Here is a 19,783-nt window from a genome sequence, read left to right as displayed (position 1 = left end):
CATCGACCCATGAATCAGGAGGTCGCGGTTCCATTCCCCGACAGGGCACATGCCTGGGTTGCGGGCTCAGTCCCCAGTGTGGGGATCATTTATGTTTCTATCACTCTCACTCTCCCTTCCTCTCTGAAATCAATAAAAATATATTTTTAAAAATAATAATTCAGTGTGGTTCTAACTCTCTAAGTGATTTAACATTCCGCCGGGAAGCGGGGAGCGTAGAATGCCGATGAGATGGCACAGGCACTGTCTGAGCGGCAGGACGCGGTGGCGTCTCGTGCCTGCGCCTCCCGACACACCCAGCCCGCAGCTCCGCCGCAGGGAAGCTCACTCACCGTCGATGATCATGTACAGGAAAAATATGGGGAATTCACATTCGATGCCGTCGAACAGCTAGAACAGAAAATAAAACATGGAAATGTCATGAACAATTAGCTGGGACAGTCACAGTGTCAGGGCAACGTATCAATCACAATTACAGTGGGATATGCAAAAGGAGTGGCTTATTGTATAACAAAACGGGGCTGATTTGAGCAGCAGGTTCGTTGTTGTTTTTTAAATTCTCTGAACTCATTCAAGAGCTCATGTGCTTCATCATCGCGCAGCGCGCCTTCGCTCCATCAATGTTCATGGGACTTAGCACCGCCCGTGCCCGGCATCAGCGGGATGAGGGCTGAGAACACAGACGCGCTCCCTCGAGGGCCCAGCCCACAGGAAGGCGCCGAGGAGGCAGCGCCTGCCGCCCTCTGAGACGTCCGTCCACGTGTGTCAGGAACAGGGACGAACCCCGAGTCTGCCAGGGTCAGGAGGGCTTGGAGAAAGGGGGTTCACATGATGCCTGCAGGCCTCCCCCGCGAGGGAGGGGGGGCGCCTCACCACACACCCAGGGATTTAACTTCCTCCTCCACACAGCGGCGCAGAGGACATGCGAGGAGGCTCCTGGTCTCGCCCACTGGTCGCGGCCGAGCTGGACGCAAGCCCAGGCGGCACTTCTGACCCGCCGGCACCGGGGGTGGCATTCTCGGGTACCTTAATCTCAGCCGGTTTGTAGTAGCGTCTGTGGGGGTCCTCCAGGGACGTCCTATACCCGTCTCTCAGGAAACGCTTGAAGCCGTATTTCCCTTTCAGCTTCCGGACCACCTTGTCGAGTGTCTGGCCGAACAGAGCTTCGTCATCCAGCGCGAAGGCAGGGTAGCTGATGCAGGGGAGCAGGGCGGCGTCCGTGTTCTGGGGACGAGAAGAGGAGGCGGTGGACCTACAGCGACATGGCCGACAGCCCGAGGAAACCCAGGGAGTCGGGAGTCGGCAGGGACCCGGCGCCAATGAGGCGCGCCCCAGGGACAGGGGTGACCACGCGGCCTGGGGCAGTGGGCCTCAGAGGAGACCATCTTATCCATGAGTAAGTCTTCTCAAGGCTCAACACTGACCTCGGGCTTGAGATCTTCATTAAGGCAGTGTGTGAAATTTCACACTGATAATTAATTAGTCCTTACAACTTAGTTTGTCATAACAACTTGTTTATAATCGCGAAAAACAGAACAATCTAACTGTCCAACAACTAGGACAGTATACTAGCAGCCATTAAAATGTATACTGTGGACACCATTTTTTTTAATATGGAAGCATGTCCGTTCATAGAACTCCGTTACGGAGCATTATTAAGAATATCTTCCAGTTTTGTAAAGTGAAAACATTGTATATGTGCATCAACCATGCGGAAACCCACAAACATGAGTGTGCCGCCTGTGATGAAAGTCTGGGGGTGCAGGAATGAGATGATATTATTTGTCTTTGTGGGTTTTACTTTTCTCTTATCAAAATCTTGTGCTACTTCTTCTATACAATAGTTGTTTATAAATAATTAAATACTCTCACTTGGGGTGTTTTCTAAAAAACAGAGCCACAAGCAACTGCCAGAAAGCTCTGAGAAAGTCTCCTCCCGGCATATGAAAGTCACCCAGAGGTGACGTCACAAATGGCGTCTAATTCACGGTAAAGGTGCTCACGTGAGATCGAGATTCCCGGGGCAGCAGGGAGCACAGAGTCTGCCTGTTGCGATTATGAGCATCGAGATCCACAAATATGACTGACCACGAGCAGCCCTGGAACGAGAGAGACGGGGCTTGTACAGAGCTGGGCATCTGAACTGTGAAGAAACTTCACCCAAAAACAACACTGGGTCATGTGAGAGCGGCTCTATTACAGGAGATTTTAATTTTCTTTTCAGTGCAGTCAGGTCTTCTCAAATATCCTGCAATACACATGTTAACTTTGTAATCATAACAAATGTTATTTTCCTATTTCCCTATTTCTCCAACATTTTCTTATAAATCAAAATATATTGATAACTAATCAATTAAAGATATTCAGTCTAATAAAATGCCAATATTAGTTAGCCTGTGGATAGAGAAAACAGTAAGACTTACCATGTATGCTTAGGCTGCTAATTAGGGAAGTTAACTGCATGCCACATCATGCAAGTCTGCCCTGAGTTGAAATTTTAAAGGCACAATCTAAGGAGGCTAATTTATAAGGAATGAAGCGAAATGGTAGCTTTGGCAATTCTTGCTCAATTTGATTAATTTGATTTGATTTGATTAATATAAACAGTCACCTGCTATTTTCTGCCAAAAAACAAATGGCCTCCTTGTCCAGGCCTCCCCCTCTCCCAGCCTCCAAGGAAGGTGTGCAGGGGGACAGGCTCCGCTCTCACCGCATTTCTCACCGGGGCAGAGGCCAGTCAGCGACATGGTTTGCTGTCCTCTTACAAACGGACCAGCCTGCCCTGCCTGCTGAGGCTCGGTTGGCTGGGCATCGTTCTGAGCACCAAAAAGTTGCCGGTTCGGTTGCCGGTTCGATTCCCGATCAGGGCACAGGCCTGGGTTGCGAGCTCCATCCCCAGTAGGGGGCGTGCAGGAGGCAGCCAATCAATGTTTCATTCTCACATGGATGTTTCTTGCTCTTTCGCCCTCTCCCTTTCTCTCTCAAAATCAATTTAAAAATCTTAAAAAAACAAAAACAAACCCAGGCCATGCTTTAGGCATATGGTCCAGATTTACAGGAGGATAAAAATCACCCAGGGCCATAGGCAGCTATTCGTATTCAGAAGCGATTTTTCAAAAACGTCCTTAAGGAGGACGTACAGATGGATTAATTATCACCTGCTGTAGAGGATCAGACACATTCGTTTCAGGCGGCAGCGTTCAAAGGGAGGGAGGCGGAATGCCTTGCTCTGAACGCTCTGCAGAACCTGAGCAATCTCTCCTCACGTTCAGACGGGGCCTCGGCGAGGTCCATGGTGACTTCTCCCGTGAAGACAGGAGAAGGGAGAATGTTCTCTGAGGACGTGCCAGCCAGCGCGTCTGTGCGCCCTGGGCAGTTTTCCATCTCCCACCTCCTCAGTCATCACAACTCTGCCCGGCACCTGCCTCCCCCTCGCGAGCGTATTGGAAGACCCACAGCGAGACTTGCCCACGCGGAGGTTCCCTGACGGTGCTCCAGGGAACGCACCGCGTCCCCTCCCCGGACTCCTGTGTCCTTACCGGGAGTTTCTGCCTGTGACCCTCTGCACCGGTTTTGCCCTCCCCCACCTCTGGCAACACCAATCAGTTCCCCGTACCTACGACCTTGTGCTGTTGTTTATTTACCTTCCACACATCAGTGAGATCATACAGTATTTGTCTTTTTTCTCTGATTCATTTACCATAATTCCCTCAGGTATACCCATGCTGATGGAGATGTCCAGACTTTATTCCCAATGGCTGACTCCTATTCTATCGTGCACGCGCACACCCATTCATCCGCCAGTGCCCCCGGCTGCTCCCATCTTTCTTGGCTGTTGTAACAAGGCTCCATGCCATTATTTATACCATACTACCCTCCTATTTCTCTGTCACATGCTCGCACACACACACACTCGCACGCACGCACGGTTAAATGACGTGTGGAGAGGGAGGGTGAAAAGGAAATAAAACGACTGAAAGCTGTGTGAGTGCTGGGCTCCTCGGGAGGAGAGGAGTGTGGGTAGAGGCCAAGGACCCGGTCGGAGGCCCCAAAGCCCCGGGCATCCCCGGGAGAGGCGCAGCATTAATGCTCGTGATTTTCCACGGGCTCTCACACCCACATCCCAAGAGAGAGGCCGAGTGTGGGCCGTGGGTGACGTAGGGCTGCCATGAGCGCGCCCAGAATGCATGCTGCGCCCCTTTTCCCAGTCCCTTCCTGTCGGCCTCACTCTTCATCCTTCCCGTCCCGGGTGTGACGGGAGTCCATCCCCCAGAGGAGGTGGGAGGGAGGGAAGAGGTGTCCGTGGGGAGGGGGAGACCGCTGGGTACCACTAGGAACTGTCTTACACTCACCGCTTGGGGTCCCTAGTATTGTCATCGCCCCGACAGAAACAGCCACATTTTACACCTCCGTTAACTCCCTCCAGGGCATCTGTACTGACCTAGCATTTTAATAGCTTGGGGTTCACTGTAATATCGGCCGGAGCCTCCTCTGCCCGTCCAGCTTAGGAGTCTTTACGAACATTGCTAAAGAACACGAGCGACTTCTTGACCCAGAGGAGGGTGCGGTATTCTTACATTTCATTCCTTTCCATCAACAGCTCGATCCAGGCTACTTGATTACGTGCGGGGACCGGTTAATGACCTTCTGAACATGTAAGGCAACCCTCAGGGTTTTCTCTCTTATCCCAAAGAAAATGAGACCTAGACATATTCACAGCCAGGTGAGGGTTAAGCTAGGACCCAAACTTGCAACTCTGTGGCTGTAGATGTTACACGTCCCCCTCCCCAGAGCTGTACGTTGATGTACATCACATAGAAACCCATGTGAGAACTGACATGGGAAATACACGGCATATAAGGCCAGAAATGTCTTAACTGTGAAAGCTCATCAGCAGATTTGAGGGGAAAGTTACTGAACAAAGACGATGAGAATTCTGCCGGGCCGGATTCCCAGTCAGGTGCATGCAGGAGGCAACCGACTGATGTTTCTCTCAAATCCATGTTTCTCTCGCTCCCTCTCCCTCTCTCCCTTCCTCTCTCGCTCAAATCAATAAAAAATATTTTTTTAAAAAGATAACGAGAATCCTTTACTAAAAGATTTTTAAAATGAAGCAATGCTCTTTAGTTAGGAAACTAAAATTGAACTGGCAAGTCCCAGGGCAGCCTGTTCGACCGCGCGACACAGATTTCAGACATTCTGCGATACTGAGTAATGACTTGGCTAATGAGTGGCCAAATTAATTAAACAGGTAATTAAAAAAGTAATCAAAGTTTGCTGCTGCTGCTATGTTTTTTTACCTGATTGCCAAAGAGGTTGAATCCATTAATTGCTTCTAGAGCCGCTTTTGCTAAGCCCACCGAGCTGAAAGGGAAAAGGAACACGTTGTAACTCTGGCACATCTGGCCACAAAATGAGCACCACCGTCTGATGAATATTCACAAGCCAGTGTCTCCATTAACACTTATAACAACTTCCGGGAGAAGAAGGATGTCTGGGAGGCCTCGGAATGACGTGTGTGTGTGTGTGTGTGTGTGTGTGTGTGTGTGTGTGATATTAGTGTTTCTATTCAATCGTGAGTGACCTCTGGGGGGAATGTTTCTAAGATCCCCTCGGCCTGGACAAATGGCCATAGGACGGGTGGGAGCAGCATTAACTCGGCAGCACGGACAGCCCCGGCGCAGGAGGGAAAGGGCGAGCGCGGAGGAGGCTGCTGGGATGAGCGGTGGTGTCACCACCAGGCTGGGCACCGTCAGTTCAGACCAACGCAAAAGGGCTGTGCTGACGTCAATCGAGCCTGAAAAGGACCTCGCGTCAGACACGACCAGAGCGTGGTGAGCTGCACCCAGCCGAGCATCGTGCTCGGGGACCGGTAAACAGGCAGCGCTTTCTGTCCCCAGACGGCTGGTCAGCAGGCCTCTCATCTGCCGCTACGTCCTTCTCTTTGTGACACAGTGTGTACTCCTCTGCCGCGCACAATTGTGCTCAAAAATGGGGAGACCCAAGTGCCATTAAAAATAGGACACTGTTGTCTTATAAATAGCAACCTTTAAGCATTTAGACCTCCTATCCCGTTTATTCTCCTTACTGCAACTGTTTTCTGAAAGCAACTGCATACGCCGGGAACACTGAACAAAATTAATGATCTGTCATGGTTTCAGCACGTCTCCCAGGCAGTTAACAAAGCGGGGCCGGAGCAGCAGCCGGGCCCGGAGCCTGGCAGCAAAGCCAGTCCTCCCTCCTCCCACTCTCCCTCTCCCTTTCCCCCTCCCTCTTCCCTCCCCTCCCTCCTCCCACTCTCCCTCTCCCCCCTACCCCTCCTCCCTCCCCTCCCGCCTCCCTCCTCCCTGGGAGAGGCCATGCCCAGGGCAGAAAGCCCTGCAGGTGCTGGAGCGCGTTCTGAGCGATCCGTGTAGCTGTGACCCACGTTTTCCATGGCGTGTTTATGTGACATCTCTCTCAGGTGAGCGTTATTTGTATCACAGGATGGTGAATAGATGGGAAACTTAAACTACGTGGACGGGAAGTGGCGCACACAACCTTCTCTATGCCTCTCACGAAGTGCAAGTAAAAATCCCGGGCGTTACAGGCAAGGAGACAAAGTCCCGGGAAGATGGAAGGTGGGCTGCCTCACATATTCCAGACTGGAGGTGAAGCAGCACTAACGGGGAAATGCCAGTAGGTGCACAAAACAGAAAGGCCCCGCAAAAGCCTGCTCCCCAGCCAAGGGGCCCGGAAAAGGGCAGCCTTGCAAGACAGAAACTCTCAGACAATAGCGTCTCAGAAAACTGTGGCCGAGTCTGCACCAGGGACGGCACCCACCCCGCCTCTCGGCCATGCGGTTCATCCACAACGACAGGTGAGCAGGCAGGAACCGGAGCCGGGGCCCCGATGATCACACACCCAGAACGAGGAGGCAGCGGCTCACTAGCCTCGCAGGCAGCAGGGAGACCGCCAGCAGCCGCACGGGCTCCAGGCTCCGGGCCGAGCACCAGGGGAGCCCCGGGTGTGTGGTCTGGGGCTCGTGCGGAGACATCCACCGCCAGCTCCTGTGCTGGCCTAGCACCTCATCACAGACCGACCGCTACTCTGGATTCGAAAGGTCTGGACCTGCCGGTTAGGGTGAAGCTCGGCCCTGTGGGCAGGGGGTGGGGGACTCCACGCAGCGCATGCACACTGGGGTTGGGCAGTTCCCTGGACTTGACTTTCAAAGAGCATCGCTGCCCTGCCGAGAGGAGGGCAGGCCCGGGCCAGCTCCGACCTGAGCCGGGGGCCAGCCAGCTCCTCCCGCAGCTGCTGGGACAGGGGAGCCGACTCTTTGACTTTAATTGTAAGTGAATTTCATCTGCATCACATAGAGGAAGGAAGCAGGTGAACATTAACACAGAAGCCACAGTTCCCATCTAATACTCTGATTTTGATTCATATTCCAACTCACACATTTAAATGAATAAAAACCACTCAGAAATCGGCAAGTTACCTCGAATGCAGCTCTGTGCTGCCGTTGTTGTATTTGCTTCCTCTTTCCCAGACACCGAAGTCAGGCACCCGGTAAACTCTCTCTACACAAAACACCAGGTTCTGAATGAAAGAGACCTGGAAGAAAAGAAGCGAAACGTGAGGACACGGGCCACAGCAGACGCTCAGATCCTGACGGAACAGTGACGCCCCGTCTGAAACCAGCCCTCTGACGAGCTGAGATTCCCGTGCCGCTTACAGCGCTGTGACACTGTGGTCCGTCCGCCTGCTACTCTCACCTCAGGCCTAAAGTGAGGCACTAACATCACACCACACGGAAGAAGAGCCGACATGTAAGTGCCCCACCACTTTCTTCAGCGATGCGTTACGCCGCTCGCGAGGGCTGCGCATCTCAAGGATGAAGGCAAACAGAAAGCTCTGCTTCTTAGTGGGTAGCAGCTGGAATCGCAAGTGCCCACATGAGATGTTACATATTCTAACACCTCGGCGGTAAGAAGGCATGTCTCAGTTCTGAAACACGCCAGTCCCCCGTGGGGTCGACCTGGAGTCTCACTTCTATTCCTCCGCATTCTAATCCCCCACTTTGCAGAGCCACGGGCACCCCTTCTTATAAACCCAGAGCTGACGGGGGGGTGGTGCAAACAAAAGCCAGGTCACAGGGCTTCCGTGGAAAACTTTCAGACGCCTGAAGTTTACAATCTCAGATAGAACGGTGACAGCAGAGACCATGGTCCGCTCTTATTGAGCTCAAGTTCACTCATGTTCACGCAGGCATTTTCTAGGGGCCCCTGGTCCCGATTGCAGGGTCTTGTTTAGTCATCGCGTCTGGTTCAATGTGCCCAGCTGCACACATCTGCCCCCTTCATCACAGGCCCCCCTGGAGTGGAGATGCTACCGCACCTCCGCCGGCACGCATACAGCGGCAGCCGTTCTCAGAGCAAAGACCGTGTCTTAAAAGGAGCCTCATCCCTGAAAGGCTCTACGCAGCCCATTTGCCGCCGTGCGACCCGGATTCAGCCCCCAGACTCTGCGGTTACCCGGGATTTTAAGTGCACACGTTGAAGGCTTATTGATATTGGCTACATAAAAATTTTATATCGCCAGATAAAACCTACAAGGCCGAGAAAAAGTATAAGAAAACAAGGGGAAAAAATTAAAGAGAAGATACCAAAATTGCTTAAGTATGGATAAGTCATATAAACAGAATGCAAAGCTTAAAGCAATATCGTATTTATAAAATCCGTCAGTTGACAAAATTTAAAATGAGCCACAGCAGATATTGAGAAAGCAAAAAACAAATGCTGAAACTTGAAAATGAAAATAAAATACCGAACGAAACAAAGCCGCCACTGACCAGGCCTGTCACTGCCATGAGTGACACTCACGGGAACCGTGGGCTGCTGCTCACTGTGCAAGGGCCCCGCACTGGTCCCGCCCGGAGCCGCCCCTTCTCCCGGCTTCGGGCGCCTCCCGGGGTGGGGAGCACGGGAAGCTGGGTGGGCGGCTCCGGGCCCTCGTCGCCACAGTCAGTCACGCTTCTCATATTTGTTTATATTTAGGAGGCTGCTTACGACTGGTCTGAGATATGAGTCCCCACCCCTCCGCGACCCAGAATACCTGAATTCCAATATTTCCCAATGTTATTAAAATTGAGGATGATTTAGATGAAACAAAAACATGCAATTCTTTGATGACTCGAACAGAGAAACCTTAGTGGTTATTGGTAATTTCTTCATACCATCCTTTCTCCTTTGCTATTTCTCTTCACTTCTAAATAGAATTGGCTTTCTGTAGAGCTGCATCTGGAAGGACCTAGGAGACTGAACACCACGAGGGGGCAGGACTGCAGGCACCCATGTCCCAGCGTCTCATGTGCCCACTGAGGGTCCTGGCAGTTCGTGTCTGGCCATGTTTTCCCCGCAGGGGTCACGGACGAGGAAGAAGGACCAGTCCACACAGCACGCCTCCTCTTTGGGGATCTCCCACTGCGTGTACGTCTCAATAGTAAGAGCCTGTGCTCCCACTGCGTGTACCGACTCAACAGTAAGATCCTGTGCTCCCACTGCGTGTACCGACTCAACAGTAAGAGCCTGTGCTCCCACTGCGTGTACCGACTCAACAGTAAGAGCCTGTGCTCCCACTGCGTGTACCGACTCAACAGTAAGAGCCTGTGCTCCCACTGCGTGTACCGACTCAACAGTAAGAGCCTGTGCTCCCACTGTGTGTACCATCTCAATAGTAGGAGCCTGTGCTCCCCACTGCGTGTACTGTCTCAATAGTAAGAGCCTCTGCTCCCACTGTATGTACCGTCTCAATAAGAGCCTGTGCTCCCACTGCGTGTACCTTCTCAAGAATAAGAGCCTCGCCCTAGCCGGTTTGGTTCAGTGGATAGAGCGTCTGCTGCGGACTGAAGGGTCCCAGGTTCGATTCCGGCCAAGGGCACATGCCTGGGTTGTGGGCTCGATCCCCAGTGGGGGGCATGCAGGAGGCAGCCGATCAATGATTCTCTCTCATCATTGATGTTTCTCTCTCTCTCCCTCCCTCTCTGAAATCAATAAAGAAAAAAAAATAAAAAAAAATAAGAACCTGTGTCTGGCTGGGCTCAGCTGAAAGTGTGTCACAGGTGTGTGTGTCCAGCATTACTGCCCATGAAAGAAACGCTCCTCAACTCTGGGTGGTCTGGGCGGAAATTCAGTTCAAATTTCCAAGAAGAATAAGAGCATGATATCTGTCTTTTGAAAAACATCCAGAACCCTACTGAGAGGCCCGCAAATGAAAATAATACAATATGATAAAAGTATTTCTCTACTTGGAAAAGGAGGGTCACAAAAAGGAATGATGTAAAAAAACAAATAATAACAGAAAATCTGCAAATGCTATTGTACTTTCTTTGTTACTAAAATATCCTGAAAGCTTCTATTTCAGATCGCCTTAGAGCCTTCACAGGAGTACAATTTCATAACTTGCTACATGTTTGTTCATTTTCAAAGTGCTGAGCATTGAAAATGTAAACACTTTGATTCAATATCCCAAATCCAGTCTCTGATTATATGAAATGAAGAACAATCCATTTTTTATTAAACAAAAACTGAGTTTTAAAAAGTAAGATAAGAGAGATCCTTGGAGATGAAATTCAGTGCTAAAGAACTGAGGAGCTCGGCCGGTGTGGCTCAGAGGTTGAGCGTCAACCTATGAACCAGGAGGTCACGGTTCGATTCCCCGTCAGGGCACAGGCCCGGGTTGCGGGCTCCATCCCCAGTGGGGGGCCTGCAGGAGGCAGCCGGTCCATGATTCTCTCTCATCATGGATGTTTCTCTCTCTCCCTCCCTCTCCCTCCCTCTCTGACATCAATACAATCATTTTTTTAAAGAGCAGGAGGAGCGCGTACCTCGTCGGTGTTGTAGATGATCTGCAGCCCCGAGGAAATCATCTCCACCAGGTAGAGGAGGTAGAGGGACACCGCGTTGATCTGAAAACAAGCAGCACCGGGAAGGGTTACAGGGAGCAACAGAAACGCTGTCATCAGATTCCATGTAAAATGAGACGACCAGCCCTCCGCTCTCGCTGGGGCCGAACACTGTCTCCTCCCCATCGTGACATGACGGAGCTGCGGCTCTAGCTCCTGGTGAAACCCCAGCTTCCGGAGGAAACCCACCCCCTCAAGTCCTCGGGCGGTCCGCCTGGAGAGGGAACGGCCGCCGGAGGACGCGGAGAGGTGTTTCTACAGCAGTTGTTTTCAAAGACTCACTTTCAGACTTGGGGCTACGCACGCCTGCGGGGGCACCGTTTTGCCCCAAAGGCACTTTGTCATGTCAACCATCTCACACGCACGCACGTCCGTGGGCTGGGGCTCTGCCGGCCGCCGTAAACACTACGCAGCTAAAGCGCCTCCTTTGGAGAGCGCGGGACTCGGGGGCAGCGGCAGGCACTGTCCGTTTGACTCAGCGGCATAGCAGAGCCTTTCAAATCCATGTGTGAACAAATGGTTTATAAGCAAACGAGTTTCCTTCTTTTAGGTTATTGGTCTATTAAAGACAGACAAGGGCCTCGTCCAGATGCAGGCGGCCACAGAAAGATACAGGATGCTGGTTTTAAGGAATTTAGATGGACGTGGCTTCTGAGCGGCCTGTCTCAAAGGCTGCATGCACTGCCAGCCCCCAGATATTTATTCCAGCGCTGACACTGGCACGTCAGAAACGGCTTCAGAGAGGTTCTATTCCCACGGACAGCCATTTAGGGCTCCACCTCCAGGAGCCCTCTGCTCCGACTTTCGGGGTGCTTCTGTGAGAAACGATCAGTGAGTGACAACTGCAAAGGGACTGCCAAGTAGCTGGTGACCAGCATTTCTTGAACACCTACTATGTGCCCGGCACTGCGCGTCAATTCTGGGATACAACAATAAATGAGCGGTGAACATCTGAAAACCCTACTTCGAGTAGGAAACATTTGCCAAAGCAAGAGGTGCCTGGAGCCTAATTATGTGAGAGCCCTAAGAGAAGGCTGAGCAACGACATACGCATAGGATCCTGGGTCCCACGTACGCATTGGTCACAAGTAAGTGCTGGAGTCTGTGCTGCACAGAATGGGGACGCCGCGCTGTTTGGAGGAGTCACACTAAGTAAGACGTTACTGATAGTTAGAAAGAGGGGAACTATAAGAAGGTCTTATTTTAGCACCAAATAATGGATAGTAAGTATTCTGCCCTCCAGCTCGAGAAACCGCAAGAGGAGCAGGAAGGAGACGCATTAAGGATAAGTAGCGTGTATGGTATCTGGGTCTCAGGGACAGGCAACAGGAGGTCCAGCTGAGAGCAGCGGGCAATGCTAAAGCAGAACATAAAATCCTGCAGCGTGTTCTTAGCCCCGGCACCGAGGTTAATACATTATAAAGACGAAACTCAGACTCCAGAGCCTCCGGAGTGTCGTTTCAGTGATGTGTTTAGCTGTATGGGAAATGACATATTAAAAATGAACAGTTGTGGAACAGGAACTTCTGTTCTGCCGTGACGGCCCTGTCGATGGTCTTTTATTCCCTGGTTCCTAAGTGTCGAAACTCTTTCAAGTTTGATGACAAGTACAAGCTTTCGTCACAGAAAAAAACTGTAAGATCTGCCCGACCCGTGTGGCTCAGTGCTTGAGCGTCGACCTATGAACCAGGAGGTCACGGTTCCATTCCTGGTCAGGGCACAGGCCCGGGTTGCGGGCTCGATCCCCAGTGGGGGGAGTGGGAGGGCAGGAGGCAGCCAATCCATGAATCTCTCTCATCATGGATGTTTCTGTCTCTCTCCCTCTCCCCTCCTCTCTGAAATCAATATACAAAAATGGCTTTTAAAAAACTGTGTGTTCCTCCTTTAGGTGGTCCTAACATCATAACCTTTCCAGCTGCCCTTTTTGCTTGTGGATTAGATATTCAGCCCCATAACTAACCCCGCCCGGCGGCTCCCAGCCATCCGCGTCACGCTGGTGCCCTTCCACCTTGAACATTCAGGAGTCGCTGTGAAACACTGCGAGGCCTCCAGCCTCCTCTGCGGGGAGGAGGGCAGGCCCGTGTGTCTCCTCACCTGCAGGTGCCCGTACTCCTCGTAGGAGAGGACCTCATCCCCTGTGCGCACGTTGAACACGGAGTGGAGGCAGGTTGTCGGGCGCGGGTCCTGCTTGAACTGCTGGACCTGGAAGCAAAGGTGACAGGTACACAATGCTCGCCGTTCACGCTCACGGTCAAGCTACGCATCCCAAGTTATTCCTCGTGAAAGGTGTGAGTGAGGAAAGTTACCGCTTGTAGGCAGAGGGCGGAACAAGCCAGAGACGTGACTGTTTCTGAAGAAACAAAACAGGCAGAACCCATAACTGCTGACTGGACAGCGTCAACCGGCCGTGGGTCCTGACTGGGATTTCACGGACCCAGCAACTCGGAGGAGCAGGACTGCCGCGTCGTGTCCCACTGACCGCGGGGAGCACTGCCCTGACACGCGGTGACAGCGCTGCGGGCCACGTGCGGAGTCAGTGAGCGCCGAACGGGAATGCTGCTTCCTTCCCCGAGGGCGCGAACGCAGCCCGGCTCCTGTCCGCATGGCTCCTGCCCTCCCACCCGCTCCCCTTTCCAGGAACGCCGTCCACACCTTCCCTTGCTCGCTGGACGTCCACGTTAACGTCTCAGAACACGACGTGAACACTAAATGCCCCAACAGGCCCGCTCCAAGGACAAAGCCCGTCTCCTCGTCTCCATCATATTCAACTTGGCAAACACTGGCTGATGCGGACTGCATGCCAGGTGCGGGCTCGTCCCCGCGAGCACCCGCTGGACAGCAGCGGAGGGTGAATAGGACGGCATATGACTCAGTGGAAAAGCAACGGGATTCTCTCTCTGAAAAGATGTGAGAGAGGCCCGGCCGGTGGCTCAGTAGTTTGAGCGTTGACCTATGAACCAGGAGGTCACAGTTAGATTCCCAGTCAAGGCACATGCCTGGCTGTGGGCTCCATCCCCAGTGTGGGGCGTGCAGGAGGCAGCCGATCATGATTCTCTCTCATCATTGATGCTTCTGTCTCTCCCTCCCTGCTCTTTCCTCTCTGAAATCAATAAGAACATATTTTAAGAATAAACATTACTCAGACCATAACTGCTGGCCGTGGTCGTGGACGACACAGATAGACATCCGTGCGGTCACTCCTTCCACACACCATGATTATCATCGCAAACACTGTCCTGGGAGCTTAGACCAAAACATGGTCAAATTAGAAGAAAAGCCATCCTGCCTACTGGGTAAGGACCTATCGAAGGAGACGGTCTGATCCGTTTAATAAAGTGGTTGCCGCAGCTGCCGGGCAGCGTTTGTCATTTGTCTCCGAGACACACAGCACCCGGCAGAGAATTCACATTCAATCACTGCGTCGGGGGAAAGGCAACTGCTAAACGATTCAAGATGCTCAAATGGAAAATCACGTGCCTCTGCTTTCAGCCCTAAAGCTGCTAGAAGACAAGTAATTTAACATTTCAGACAAAAATAAGGCCCAGACTCTCTCAGCTTTGGAATGCAATGGGGTGAGTTGCATGTGAATCACTGACAAAAAGCTCTCGTGAAAGCAGCCAAAATCAAGGAGACATTAATTTGTGCTTTATGGCATCTGACATCTGGCAAGTAAAAGTGAGGAATGATTAACACAAAATTTGCTCGGCTAAGAAAACCTAGAGCCTTAGCCGGTTTGCTCAGTGGTTAGAGTGTTGGCCCGCGGACCAAAGCATAGATTTGATTCCCGGTCAAGGGCACGTACCTCGGTTGCAGGCTTGATCCCTGGCCCAGGTCAGGGTGCGTGTGGGAGGCAACCAATCGATGTCTCTCACATCGATGTTCTCTCTCTCTCTCTCTCTCTCTTTCTTTCTCTTCCCCCCGCTTCCCTCCCTTCCATTCTCTCAAAAAATCAATGAGGAAATATCCTCAGGTGAAGATTTTTTAAAAATCTAGATTCATGTTTTCTGTCTCTATTTTATTTGGCTTTTCTGAAAATGTGTCCTTGTAAATAAACAGCTTCTCATTTAGGAAAAGGTAACAGTACTGTGTCCTCCGTTCCCAATGTGTAGCCTTAAAACATGCACTCAGGTAGCAAAACCCATCTCTTAAGGCAATCCTGAGAGAATAAGCTTCATGGAACTTTAATGGTTCCTCATGAATTGGAAATTACTTAGTAGCGTTTTAAGCAAACAAATGTTTAAGTCGATAAAGACAGCAGCGTGCACGCCTGGTGCGAGGCAGATCCCGCCCCACCTGCAGACTGAGCGACAGCATCGGAAGGCCTCTCCTTAGCGAGCGGGAGCGGGAGCAGGAGCGGGAGCGGGAGCAGGAGTGGGAGCAGGAGCAGGAGCGAGCCGGTGAGGGGAGGCGTGGACGCCGAGAGGGAACGTGCCCGGCAGCAGGTGAGCCCTGAGACTGCAGGACGGCAATTGCAGGACGGCAATAGCCGGGAGTCAGCTGCTCTCCCTCCTGCAGATCTAGGACCACCCCTCACCCCCTCAAATCCATCCTCAGTTCACAGCCTTTCTCGGGTCATGTTTTTGGAAGTTACGTCGGGAAGCGTGTCTGACAACGAGAGATCAGTGGAAGTAGAAAGCCTTCGACTTCCTACTCATGTTTTCACCTAAGACGACAGAGAAGGCCAGCCGTCCAGGCAAAGCACAGCCACTGAGCACCTCACAGGCTTCCTTCGGCTTTACAGAAAGGCCAAAGGACACACAGTGCACGTTTTCCAAGATGTAGGGCGACATGCCCTACTGCTTCGGCCCAGCCCATGAGGGTAGGTGAGCACCAGGAAGAGGCGGAGGTGAGGGAGGCAGCGGGTGGGGGGAGGGGAGCTGCCCAGGTTCAGGCTCCCTGGGTCAGCCCCGCCCAGTCATCCGGGGGCTACAGTAACGCCCTCCAGCCCTGCTCTGACAGGTGTGGGAGCAGGAAAGATCACAGCAGGAAAATGCTTAGAAGCTTTAAGTCCGGTGCCCTGTGGTCTGCACACACTCCTCATCCAACCCTGTACCCTGTGGTCTGCACAGACTCCTCATCCACCCCTGTGCCCTGTGGTCTGCACAGACTCCCAATCCAGCCCTGTACCCTGTGGTCTGCAGACTCCCAATCCAGCCCTGTACCCTGTGGTCTGCACAGACTCCCAATCCAGCCCTGTACCCTATGGTCTGCACAGACTCCCAATCCAGCCCTGTACCCTGTGGTCTGCAGACTCCCAATCCAGCCCTATACCCTGTGGTCTGCACAGACTCCCAATCCAGCCCTGTACCCTGTGGTCTGCACAGACTCCCAATCCAGCCCTGTACCCTGTGGTCTGCACAGACTCCTAATCCAGCCCTGTACCCTGTGGTCTGCACAGACTCCCAATCCAGCCCTGTACCCTGTGGTCTGCACAGACTCCCAATCCAGCCCTGTACCCTGTGGTCTGCACAGACTCCCAATCCAGCCCTGTACCCTGTGGTCTGCACAGACTCCCAATCCAGCCCTGTACCCTGTGGTCTGCACACACTCCCAATCCAGCCCTGTGCCCTGTGGTCTGCACACACTCCCAATCCCAACATCGTCGCATCGCCTACAGCTCACTGATTTTAATGACCGGCCACGTGCACACAAGGAAAACACGCTTAGCCTCTGTCACTGAGGGCTCAGGGCCGCTGAAGGCACACTCGAGCCGCACTTGAAAGACGCCGTCACTGAGGAGGCCGGGTAGTGAGGGTGAAGAGTGTTTAGGAAGGAAATGAAGAGCTGACTACAGCAAACCACAGAGAACAGCCTCGCTATTACATCCTTTCCCTCGGTCAGCGATGCTCACTGAGATCTACCTGCTCTCAAGGAGGTCTACCTCCTGGGGGAGAAGATGGATTCACAGACCACAGGCGCTCAGGAAACAGTAACTGTCAGGTACACTGTGCACTTCACACACGTGGAAAAAACAACACGCATGGTAATCGCTTCAATTACAGATGACACGCTCTGCGACTCAGCGTGTCAGCTGACAGAGCTGCATTCCAGGCTTGAAAAACCTCATTGATGTTTCTATCTCTCTCCCTGAAATCAATAACATATTTAAAATACATATATATTTTTAAATGCACTTCTAAACCTTTACACTCGTGACCTGCGGAGTCGAGTTTCGGCAGACAAATGACAGGTGTGTCACGTGTCCCTATTACCAGCCTGCGACTAAATCTACTTCTTCTGCGAGGGACATGCTCTTGTTGCCATATTTTGACGGCAGAATATAGGTGATTTTCTTTTTAAGTTTTAACTTCAGATATAGGTCTTAAAAAGAAAAGGTACCATCCCATTTTTCACCATTCCAAGCATAAATTAAAACAATACAATATTCACATGATAAAAACATGCAAAATGCTACATACCCAAGACTGCCCGAGTAATCACTGGTGTGCACCTCTGCAATGAGCCTTCTGCCTGGGCTGGCCTTAGGGACACATGACACACTCACAGATACTTACTATATTAGGACCCGGGACACAGGCATACAGGCAAGTAGGGAAATACCTCATTATATGTGTATGGTGCTTTGCCGTTTACAAAGCTTTATTGTCTATATTATTCCTTTAATTTCCACAATGACCTACACAGTCTGCTATTTTCTTTGTAAAATATATTTTTATTGATTTCAGAGAGGAAGGGAGAGGGAGAAAGAGAGAGAAATATCAATGATGAGACAGAATCATGGATTAGCTGCCTCCTGCACTCCCCCTACTGGAGATGGAGCCCACAACCTGGGCCTGTGCCCTGACTAGGAATTAAAACGTGACCTCCTGGTTCATAGGTCGGCGCTCAACCGCTGAGTCACGCCCGCCGGGCCGGTTGGCTGTTTTCTAAGCCTGTGATTCCTGTCTTCTTTACAGGTAAATAAAGTGTTATATTTTTAAGTGACATTTACTTAAGCCAGAGTATTCACATGTGCAAAGGGAATTTTTAAAAAAAATATGTTTTTATTGATTTCAGATAGAAGAAGGGAGAGGGACAGAGAGTTAGAAACATCGATGATGAGAGAAAATCACTGATCAGCTGCCTCCTGCACACCCCCTACTGGGGATCGAGCCTGCAACCCGGGCATGTGCCCTGAGCGGGAATCGAACCGTGACCTCTTGGTTCCTAGGTCGACACTCAACCACTGAGCCACACTGGCCGGGCCCAAAGGGCATTTTCAGGAGGGTTTTCTCAGGTACTGTAATAGTGGGTAGAATACGGATATTGAGGCTCCCGAGAAACTCCTTATCAAGCAAACACCAGATGCAAAATGCAAACAGACTGAAGCCTGAACAGCCACTCCCGACCACCTGCCGCCAGGGTTTCTTCGAAGGCGGTACTTCGGGCCGCGCTGGGCAGGGAGGGGCCGTGCTGGCCCTCTGAGTGCCTCCCCCTCGGGAGAGGCTGCTGTGGGCTCATCACTCGGGCGGGGGGGGGGGGGCCGAGGCCCCAGCCCGGCCGGCGCCTCACCTTATCGGCCTGCCGCATGTAGCAGTAGAGGATCCCTCGCATGCACTTCACGGCCGAGTGCTCCAGCTCGTGCGTCCGCCCCTTGTCGTCGTCGATGCGCCTGGGCGGGAGAGATAGCTCAGGGAAGAAATCGGAAAGGGATTTGGGAAGGGAGCTGAGCTTCCGATAATTACGTATTTAACTATCTGGCTAATCCCATGTTCTGGCGACGTCTACTAATTCTCTAACAGTGAAGCTCCATTTTCCCGGCAGATGCAGAAATGCTGCCAAAGAAATAGAAAAATCCCAGGATGAAACTTGTGCCGATTTCTCCTTCTTTTAAGGACGGAAGGCAATTGCTCTAAAAATAGCAGACAAGGTTTTCCACACGGAATTGGCTCAAATTTTAAGCGATATTTCTATATTGGAAAAATCTACCAAAAGATATTTTTAAAACTCACTGTTACAGGGTAGAGGCAATTTTTAATATCGATCCTTTTAGGTTAAACAATGGCCACTTGATTTCTGAACCCTCCATACAACTCCATTGATCTCTCTCTCTCTCTCTCTCTCTCTATATATATATATATACACACACACTAGTATATATATGTTTCATGCTAGTACCATACCGTTTTGACTATTATTTTACATTTTGATTTGTATTATAGTATTGACATCAGGGAGCCTGATCCCTCCCTCTTTGAACTTCCTCAAGATTTCTTTAGCTACTTGGGATCTCCTGTAGTTCTGGATGCATCTTAGGATTCGTGCTCCAGTTCTGAGAAGCAGCCGCGGGTCCTCTAACAGGGCTGCATGCGTCTGTATACGGCTGTAGGTGCTAGGACAGCTTAACAATATCAGTCCTTCCAGCCCGTGAACAAGAGGCCGGGGGCTGGGCTGGCACAGGAGCCCTGTGGCCTTGACTTAGCCCTCCACGTACTTGTATCTTCTCCCAGTTCCTTCCTGTGGCAGTTCCTCCTGCCAACACCTAATGCTGATCTGCAGGCCCAGAGGTGAGGAATTACGCTCGTGAAGCATGAAAACCAGGCCCGTGTAAACCCTTAGGCAGACGGGAAGGCGCCGTGAGTCCCCAGCAGAGCCAGGGACAGCTGACCCGGCGTCCTGGGTGCACGCCCCTCCCTAGCGAGGGACAGCGCACACCACTCACCTGTACGCGAGGGCCACGGCCCAGGCGGCCGCGGCGCAGTACAGGCTGTCCTGGACCTTGGCCTGCTGGTCCCCGCCGCAGGTCTTCGTGGGGAAGAGGCCAGTGGTGGGACTCTGGTACAGCAGCACCGTGGCCTTGACTGCGAGGAGGCAGGAGAAGCGTGAGCGGCACAGCCC

General features: G+C 51.9%; 1 protein-coding gene across 1 annotated transcript; it reads right to left on the bottom strand.

Moving 5' to 3' along the window:
• Positions 1 to 332: 332 nt before the first annotated feature.
• LOC102419294 (phosphorylase b kinase regulatory subunit beta-like) lies at positions 333 to 19,741 on the bottom strand (the record flags this gene model as incomplete). Its single annotated transcript, XM_014450587.2, has 9 exons — positions 333 to 390; positions 1,027 to 1,224; positions 2,004 to 2,099; positions 5,301 to 5,364; positions 7,481 to 7,596; positions 10,868 to 10,948; positions 13,040 to 13,147; positions 18,458 to 18,557; positions 19,608 to 19,741. Coding segments are annotated over 9 exons (955 nt in total), but the record flags the coding sequence as incomplete, so codon positions are not given.
• Positions 19,742 to 19,783: the final 42 nt, after the last annotated feature.

The sequence above is a fragment of the Myotis lucifugus genome, unplaced genomic scaffold (assembly GCF_000147115.1).
Source record: "Myotis lucifugus unplaced genomic scaffold, Myoluc2.0 scaffold_2770, whole genome shotgun sequence".
NCBI classification, from domain to species: Eukaryota; Metazoa; Chordata; class Mammalia; order Chiroptera; family Vespertilionidae; genus Myotis; species Myotis lucifugus.
Note: the sequence above shows the minus strand (reverse complement) of the source record. Positions and strands in the feature narration are given on the sequence as shown.